The sequence below is a fragment of the Salvelinus namaycush genome, chromosome 18 (genome assembly GCF_016432855.1).
Source record: "Salvelinus namaycush isolate Seneca chromosome 18, SaNama_1.0, whole genome shotgun sequence".
NCBI lineage: Eukaryota > Metazoa > Chordata > Actinopteri > Salmoniformes > Salmonidae > Salvelinus > Salvelinus namaycush.
In genome coordinates this window covers 10756014-10764612 of record NC_052324.1, presented here as the reverse complement: position 1 = coordinate 10764612, position 8599 = coordinate 10756014, and the positions used below count along the sequence as shown (strand labels likewise).

Below are 8599 nucleotides of genomic sequence, written 5' to 3'. Positions count from 1 at the left end.
GTGGCTCAGAGGAATAGTCTGAGTTTTTATTTAATGGAGATTAAAATACAATTATGTGGGTGGACACAGGGATTGAACCCCAGTCTTCAGGGTCATAGACAATTAGGGGAGATACATTAGATGTGAGTTTCAGTGTAACCAGAACACAGAAGGCTATGGGAGCCTGCTGCTCCAATACCAACGTTTTATCATTACTATACTGCTGATATTGTGAGGATGATTTGCCTGGAATTGAAATGCCAGTTTAGTGCAGAAGTGCTTGGCTTTAGCATCTGTTGATTTAGCCTATCTGGAGTGAGGATGATGAGGAAGAGTGCACATTCATCCCTGGCTCCCTTTGTTGTCATCTGTAAAGAAAACATCTACTCGTTATGGCATATCCCAGTCTAGATCAAAATCATGTTAACCCATCTACCTCCATCACGATAACCTCATTGTTCCAGAGAACTCACTTTGCTGCTTACAGACGGGCATCGCTCTCAGACCAGTAATCTAATTTCACATCTACACTGGAGCTGAGTCTCACAATTAGATTGGTTGCATTGGGGTGGTTCCCTGCCGACCGACAGTTTGTTTTAAAGGATGGAGTGAAATACAGAGCTCAAGATATTTACAATTTCACTTTTTCCTATGACATGTTGCAGGTGAAAAAATGCCAATGCGATTGAACGGAGAAGGGCATCTACTTTGGATGTTCCAAAATGAAATACATATAGAACTCTGCATTAATAGCATTGCCTTGATTTTTCTTGTTGCGTCCATGATATCTGACTTTGTGTGTTCATATCACCTAGTTCCAAAGTGTCATTGTGGCTGTCAACAATCCATCGACTGCGTAAAACACTGATCCATTAGACCTCAGCCGTCAGTCCTTTTCACTATCGATGTTTCTATTACTCTCTACGACTCCAGATGGATGTCCCACAATCTTGTTATAGAAACCATTTTGTGGGAAATGTAATCATTATTTGATTACTCTCTCTGAGTGGAGCTCTCCTCTTGGACCTCTGTGCCTTTTTATTCCCGTATATGCTCAGCATCAGTCATCTACATGAACATTGAAGAAGGCAATATGAGTCCCAGAGAATATTGTCTCCCTGAACATAGTATACTGTGTTTTGCATAGTCATCTTTTTTGATTGATCCAATTATTAAAAGTCATGATTAATTGCAACATTTACCTGGAGCTAACGCTGCAGATAGCACTGCTGGGTTATTTGAAAAGTCATAGACAATCGATCAATATTATAATAATACTTTTAGCAATAATGTTTATCTTTAATTTACAATCTGTAGAAACTATGAGAATAAAAAGGTTCTGAACTTTTGTGAAGCATCACAGCACAGTTGAAAAATATATGGCAAATAGAAATCCAATATGGATGGCGTTAAGAGAGAGAGATGGGAGGAGTTGAATGGAGCTGGGTGGGACTAATAAGAACAAGATAACTCATGTCAAATATACTGTGTCTGTAAAATGTATATAGGTTCAGAACTTTTGTGAAATAGCAGTTAAAAATATATGGCAAATCAAAAATCTAACTGGATGGACACCAGAAATAGATGTTAGAGGAAGGCCAGGACTAAAAACAAATAAAATATAACTATTGTAAAATAGATTGTGTCCATAAAAGGTATACAGTATGTATAAGTTGGAAGTAGAAGCCTAAGTGTTCTTGTTTATTAGTTTACTCCAATTAGGGGAGGGGTGGTAGGTTTTGTAGGAAATAATAAAGGAAAATGTATTTTAAAAAGATGTGTGTATATATATATATATATATATATGTGTGTGTGTGTGTATATATATGTATATATATATGTGTGTGTGTATATATATGTATATATGTATGTATATATGTATGTGTGTATATATACTAAAATGGTCAGCCTTTTGAAATGCGTAATTCTGTGTTTTCAAACCAGAAAAATCATGTATTCTTATTCCTTCCAATCTGACATGTATATGATTGACTGGCAGAGATCACGTTAAAAGTTGGTTAGACATTTATTGTTATGTTTGCATATATAGATTACAGTATACAGTTATTGACTTGGTTCGGGTTAGACTGTGGAAAGAGGGTTCTCAGTAAAAATTTACTCCAACATGTTTAGCTGATTGCTATAAATGATTTGGTTTATTTTTCTTGTGTTCAATTCAAACAATTTGCAATCATTTGAGATTGGGTTTAACAGTATAATTTCAGTCCCTGTCAATTGAACTGGACATGGAATTTATTTATTGGTGTATAATTCAATTCCTGAACCAACAGGAATTGACACTAACCCATCAAGTCTTGGCTGTCTTTCAGTTAAATTCCGCAGAGGTGGACCCATCAGAGGCCTCTCTGCGGACATCTGAGACCGATTGGGGGAAAGGCCGTCCTGTCTGTCTGTCTGTCCGTCCAACAGTCAGGTGTCTGAGGAATAGCATCCTCCATGCATGTGGCCAAATAGCACTGTAGCGGCAGGACATCACAGGGCCACTCCCTCTGACAGGTCTGAGTGGTTGGAGCCATAGCTGATGGTGAATTCTGTGGGAACTGTGAGGAGCTGGCTGGGGCTGGGCACTTTACTGTCCTGAAGAAATATACAGTCAGAAAAGCAAAACATTACTTTAGACCAGGGTTTCCCAAACTCGGTCCTGGGGGCCCCCTGGGTGCATGTTTTGGTTTCTGCCCTAGCACTACACTATTCAAATAATCAAAGCTTGATGATGAGTTGGTTATTTGAATCAGCTGTATAGTGCTAGGGAAAAAAACAAACGTGCACCCAGGATGGGCCCCAGGACTGAGTTCAGGAAACCCTGCTAGAACAATATTAACACACAGGTAGGGACTAAGGCTGAACTATTACAATGTTATATGAATATTTTTACACAATACACATACTTTTACACACTACTATATTCTTTGGAAACTAAGTTACCTAACTGGTTGTGCAGTGATAAGTGCTATAGCAGAAAATGGTTAACAGAAGAAAATAAGATCATGAATGTATGGAATCAAATTATTTTCTTACGTCATCATACTTTCTGTCACTGTAGATATCGTTCTTGTCAATGAAAGTGAGCATGATCCAGTCACAGATAATGGAACACTGGAATGAAGAAAAGTAATATATCAATGAATAACTAGGCGATGACACGACCATTTAAGGGAAACGGGTACAAACACACTACATCAACACATACCACGAGAGTGCTGAGAATCAAACTCACTATTCCAACAGATGTCATGGCTGTCACTGTGTTGATGATAGTTGGGATGATGCTGAATCGTCCAGCCTGGAGAGGAATTATTGCAGAAAATGAGATGGACAGAGTCCTTATATCGCTTTATGTCACTGAGTAATCGTTCTCAACAACTGGTTCATGGTTAATTGAGTACTGATGAAGGATGTTGACGGAGGAACTTCTTACATGTCCATGAACTATGACGTCCAGACGAATCCCGAAGGCCTTGATAAGTGTCCGGAACTCTTCTCCGTCCTTACTGTAATACTTGGCAAACCTAGACCATTTTATAAGTCAAGACCTGTATGCCTCTTCATAACCAAGTTACAGCAGAGATAGACTTAAAGGTTACAGTAGGTCATGTCAATGAGATGGCAATAGTAAAGACATGATCGTATGCACTGGGTACCAAACAGAAGAATATGAAACACGTTTCCTGGTTTCTGTTGCGAAACGTTTGGCTATAGTGTGCACTAATGAATACGACCCAGGCATTCACAAGATGCTATGAAGAGGCTCACCTGAAGTTGTAGCCAGAGCTGGGCAGGTTCTTGCGAAGATCCAGGCGACGGAAGGAGTACGTGGGGGTACACTCTGAGGGGTCCAGGTCAAGGTCACACTTCCAGTTGATGAACACTCCAATCACTCCCCCCTGACAGGACACAATTGATGAGCTATCTAACTGAGCCATTACTGCCGCTCTATCCAACACATCTTCTCATTCCTCCTTAATGTGGATTGTTTCTATTAGTTTTGATTGCCATTATCTATTTAGCTACTTATTTCCATGATCTGTAAACACCGTCTGATTTTGAAACATCACACACACACACACATATTGTTAGAGACGTTAGACCTAGATCATGTGTTCTGTCGTTCATGTGAGCCCCGAATAATAATGGTTCTCTATGTTTAATGTGATTTGTAAAATGGGATATACAGTGTCACTGTCTGGATGTAGATTGCGGGTGTACACGTACAGTCCTGCAGAGCTCGCTGAACTTCTCCCTGGCCTGTTCTGCGATGTAGCCCAGCCGGAAGATGGGGCAGTAGGGGTGTTTCTTCTCATTGTAATGACACTTATTCAGATATTTCTGCCCATTTCGTTTGTTTGGTTTGATGTTTCCTCTGCGAAAGAGATAAGAGAGAATTGCTTGCAGAAACAGTTGAGGCAGCATATTAACAGGGATACAGTTCCCTTTACAGGTGTGTGTGTGTGTGTGTGTGTGTGTGTGTGTGTGTGTGTGTGTGTGTGTGTGTGTGTGTGTGTGTGTGTGTGTGTGTGTGTGTGTGTGTGTGTGTGTGTGTTGTGTGTTGTTGAGGGGGTTCATACTATACCTCAGCACTTTAAATTTGGGGAAATGGATGGCATTCTTGATGTAAACAGTGAAATTGATGGCCTCTGCCAATGCCGGCTCCCTGAAGGACACAACAACAGATTTCTCTTTATTTTATGATTTTACAAGTGACTTATTCCAGACTAGGGAGACAGTCGTTTTGTTTGTGACTGCCTACTATCTAAAATGTCATATTGATATTGACCCTCACCATATTGCGGCATAGTCCTCAATAGGACACCAGGTCTGAATCTCACAGGTCTTGAAGGTCTGGTTGTAGTAGGGAACACAGCGCCCAGTTCTCTGTCCTACAGGAAACACATCAGACTGAATGCATTAGCTGGACCATCTACTGACAGACAGATTCATAGAACTGGCTTAGTGGGACTTTTCACTTAGTTCCCTCTTTTTCCCTCTTTTTAAGTCCGTACCATTGCCATCAAAGTTCACTTCCCTTGAGATGCAGTCAGCATCCTTTGAGCAGTTGGCACTGGGAACGGTGAAGTGCTAAGAAAAGAGGAAAGTGTCATTGTTTTAGACATTATCAGCTTTTCCCAGCTGTGCTGCTGTGGGGTGGTAGTGATACTGATAAATCTTTATCACATTATCTTACAGAGCTTTTCCAGGAGACAGTGCGAGTTGCAATAGTGGAGTATGGAGCAAGGCACACAACTTAATATACAGCCCTAGAATTGATCAATGTAAAATGACTGCAGTATTTTTATTGAGTTGTTTTTTTGGTTTCAGGAGAACACATGAGTGTGGGGAATGGTTGATACCGCTCACCTCAGCACACGTGCCTTGCCTCTGGTTGTGTGTGACCTCTCGTCTCAGTATTGTGCTGATCACGTCACCGCCCTAGAGGTGAAATGCCACAGAGAAGAAAGTACAGTATATGATGGTAACTAGTCACGTAGGCTACATGTAGAAAACATACAGTATAGCTACATATTGCATCATCTTTTTGACATCTATTTTACCTAATGTCCTTGCTTTATGAATAGAGCCAAACGTGCATGTTCAGGATCGACTACATTGCAGTCGGTGACCGCAGACTGACTGATCTACAAATCATCTTGTTTCCTAAAGGACTCATTATTATTTGTAAATCAGTCCATTTTCTTAATCAGTGATCATGCGACTGAGCAAAATGTACAGTACCAGTCAAAAGTTTGGGCTCACCTCTGAGGGTCGGACGTATTCCACCATGTCCAGGATGTGGTCCCCCAGCAGTGCTGTGCCTTTCATCTTAGTGTAGACTGAGCTCTCTGGCCTCGTCTCACTGTCCTGATAGGCTTTCTGACTGATAAAGACATACCTGTAGAAGGGTGATTCGACAGCCACAGATTAACTTCTGTTCTGTGGACAAATTCAGTCTTTCCAAGTGATTTTAATTGTACTTTAATGCATGCCCACACTTGCACTTATTCAGACAATAAAGATCTAAATTCATTTATTTTGGGCTTCATGATATACTGATGACCATGAGGCATACTTAAACATTTGAACCTTGATTTTAAATGTTTGAAAATGTTTGAAAAAGCTGAAATAGGATGTTTATGAGTAGACAGACACAAATCTCCTTCAAGGACCATCAGGAAAACGAAAATCGATGAAAATTGGCCTATTTGGATCACATTACACAATGATGCCAGTGAGACTACAGCTGTCCGTCTTGACCACAGCAATCGTTATGTGCTTACCATCAATTATGCTGTATATTTGTTTGGAGATTTAATTGCGAGTGGAAGGCATTTCCTCACCACAAAGTGGCTATTCTCAGCAAATGATTCATTTCACATCACAGTGTTATGGGTGGTATAGCTATTGAAAGCAAAAAATATGGGTCCACTGACAGGACATTTGATCTGAGCTTGAAAGTCAACCAATGTTTTTGTTTAAGTTATCATTCTTTACTTCTTATGCTTTCCAATACCAGACTTAACATTGCCTTGTTAGGCACAGTATCTGCAATATCCAACGCAGGTCATAGATAATGCAACATAAACACTCAATCACAACAACAAAAAACAGGATAGTTACACACCAAGACAATACTATTTAAAATGGTATATTTTTATGCATGCATCAACAGGAGGCCAATACATACCAGATGAAATAGGTGATCACAAGAAACTGAACCCCCCTATATATGACTCCAAGTTTTTTGTTTTTAACCACCATTACCTTCGGGGTCTCATAGTCCCAGAAACCAAGAAAATAATCCTTAATAAACTCAAGCAGTCCCATTATGATTTCTGAGTTTATCAGCTGTCTGTTCAGATATGAGGTCCTGAGTGACTTGTTCCCAGATACTTCCAAGTTTATGTAATGAGTCAGAGTCAGTCTCACTCTGTCTCTGTCTCGCATTCTCTCTCTCTCTCTCTCTCTCTCTCTGCCTCACCCCCTGTAGTGCTGTTCTCAATAATACATAGCATCAAATTGATTAGGCTGCACAGTTTTATTCCTAATGGATTATTTGTGTGTGTGTGTGTGTGTGTGTGTGTGTGTGTGTGTGTGTGTGTGTGTGTGTGTGTGTGTGTGTGTGTGTGTGTGTGTGTGTGTGTGTGTGTGTGTGTGTGTGTGTGTGTGTGTGTGTACCAGTCAAAAGTTTGGACACACCAACTCATTCAAGGGTTTTTCTTTATTTTTACTATTTTCTACATTGTAGAATAATAGTGAAGACATCAAAACTATTAAATAACACATATGGAATCATGTAGTAACAAAAAGTCAAATTTTATTTAACATTTTAGATTCTTCAAATAGCCACCCTTTGCCTTGATGACAGCTTTGCACACTCTTGGCATTCTCTCAACCAGCTTCACCTGGAATGTTTTTCCAACAGTCTTGAAGGAGTTCCCACATATGCTGAGCACTTGTTGGCAGCTTTTCCTTAACTCTGCAGTCCAACTCATCCCAAACCATCTCAATTGGGTTGAGGTTGGGTGATTGTGGAGGCCAGGTCATCTGATGCAGCACTACATCACTCTCTTTCTTGGTCAAATAGCCCTTACACAGCCTGGAGGTGTGTTGGGTCATTGTCCTGTCTAAAAACAAATGATAGTGCCACTAAGCACAATCCAGATGGGATGGCGTATCGCTGCAGAATGCTGTGGTAGCCATGCTGGTTATGTGTGCCTTGAATTCTAAATACATCACTGACAGTGTCATCAGCAGAACACCCCACACCATCGCACCTCCTCCTCCATGCTTCACGGTGGGAAACACACATGCAGAGATCATCCGTTCACCTACTCTGCGTCTCACAAACACACTGCGGTTGGAACCAAAAATCTAAAATTTGGACTCATCAGACCAAAGGACAGATTTCCACCGGTCTAATGTCCATTGCTCGTGTTTCTTGGCCCAAGCATGTCTCTTCTTATTTTTGGTGTCCTTCGGTATTGGTTTCTTTGCAACAATACGACAATGAAGGCCTGATTCAAGCAGTCTCCTCTGAACAGTTGATGTTGAGATGTGGCTGTTAATTGAACTCTGTGAAGCATTTATTTGGGCTGCAATTTCTGAGGCTGGTAACTCTAATGAACTTATCCTCTGCAGTAGAGGTAACTCTTGGTCTTCCTTTCCTGTGGCAGTTTCATCATAGCGCTTGATGGGTTTTGCGACTGCACTTGAAGAAAAGTTATTGAAATGTTCCGTATTGACTGACCTTCATGTCTTAAAATAATGATGGACTGTCATTTCTCGTTGCTTATTTGAGCTGTTCTTGTCATAATATGGACTTGGTCTTTTACCAAATAGGGCCACCTTCTGTATACCACCCCTACCTTGTCACAACACAACTGATTGGCTCAAATGCATTAAGAAGGAAAGAAATTCTACAAATGAACTTTTAGCAAGGCACACCTGTTAATTGAAATGCATTCACGGTGAATACCTCATGAAGCTGGTTGAGAGATGGCCAAGAGTGTGCAAAGCTGTCATCAAGGCAAAGTGTGGCTACTTTAAAGAATGTTTAACACTTTTTTGGTTATTACATCATTCCATATGCGTTGTTTCATAGTTT

The 8599-nt window shown here is 40.5% G+C and overlaps 1 protein-coding gene across 1 annotated transcript; it reads right to left on the bottom strand.

Moving 5' to 3' along the window:
• Nucleotides 1-2472: 2472 nt before the first annotated feature.
• On the bottom strand, nucleotides 2473-6819 carry p2rx2 (purinergic receptor P2X, ligand-gated ion channel, 2). Its single transcript, XM_039012731.1, has 12 exons — nucleotides 6680-6819; nucleotides 5752-5887; nucleotides 5356-5427; nucleotides 5001-5076; nucleotides 4781-4877; nucleotides 4571-4651; nucleotides 4213-4360; nucleotides 3754-3884; nucleotides 3419-3509; nucleotides 3218-3283; nucleotides 3019-3096; nucleotides 2473-2577 (listed from the first exon to the last, which is right to left on the bottom strand). The coding sequence occupies exons 1-12, from the start codon at nucleotides 6817-6819 to the stop codon at nucleotides 2473-2475; spliced, it is 1221 nt and encodes a 406-aa protein (XP_038868659.1).
• Nucleotides 6820-8599: the final 1780 nt, after the last annotated feature.

Excerpts from the sequence above, each read along its gene's own strand:
- p2rx2 (XM_039012731.1), bottom strand. The coding sequence starts at position 6,819 with ATGGGACTGCTTGAGTTTATTAAGGATTATTTTCTTGGTTTCTGGGAC. Across the intron at positions 4,652-4,780 it reads GAGGACTATGCCGCAATATG|GGAGCCGGCATTGGCAGAGG; the intron begins GTGAGGGTCAAT and ends TGTGTCCTTCAG. Across the intron at positions 3,510-3,753 it reads AGCTCTGGCTACAACTTCAG|GTTTGCCAAGTATTACAGTA; the intron begins GTGAGCCTCTTC and ends AAAATGGTCTAG.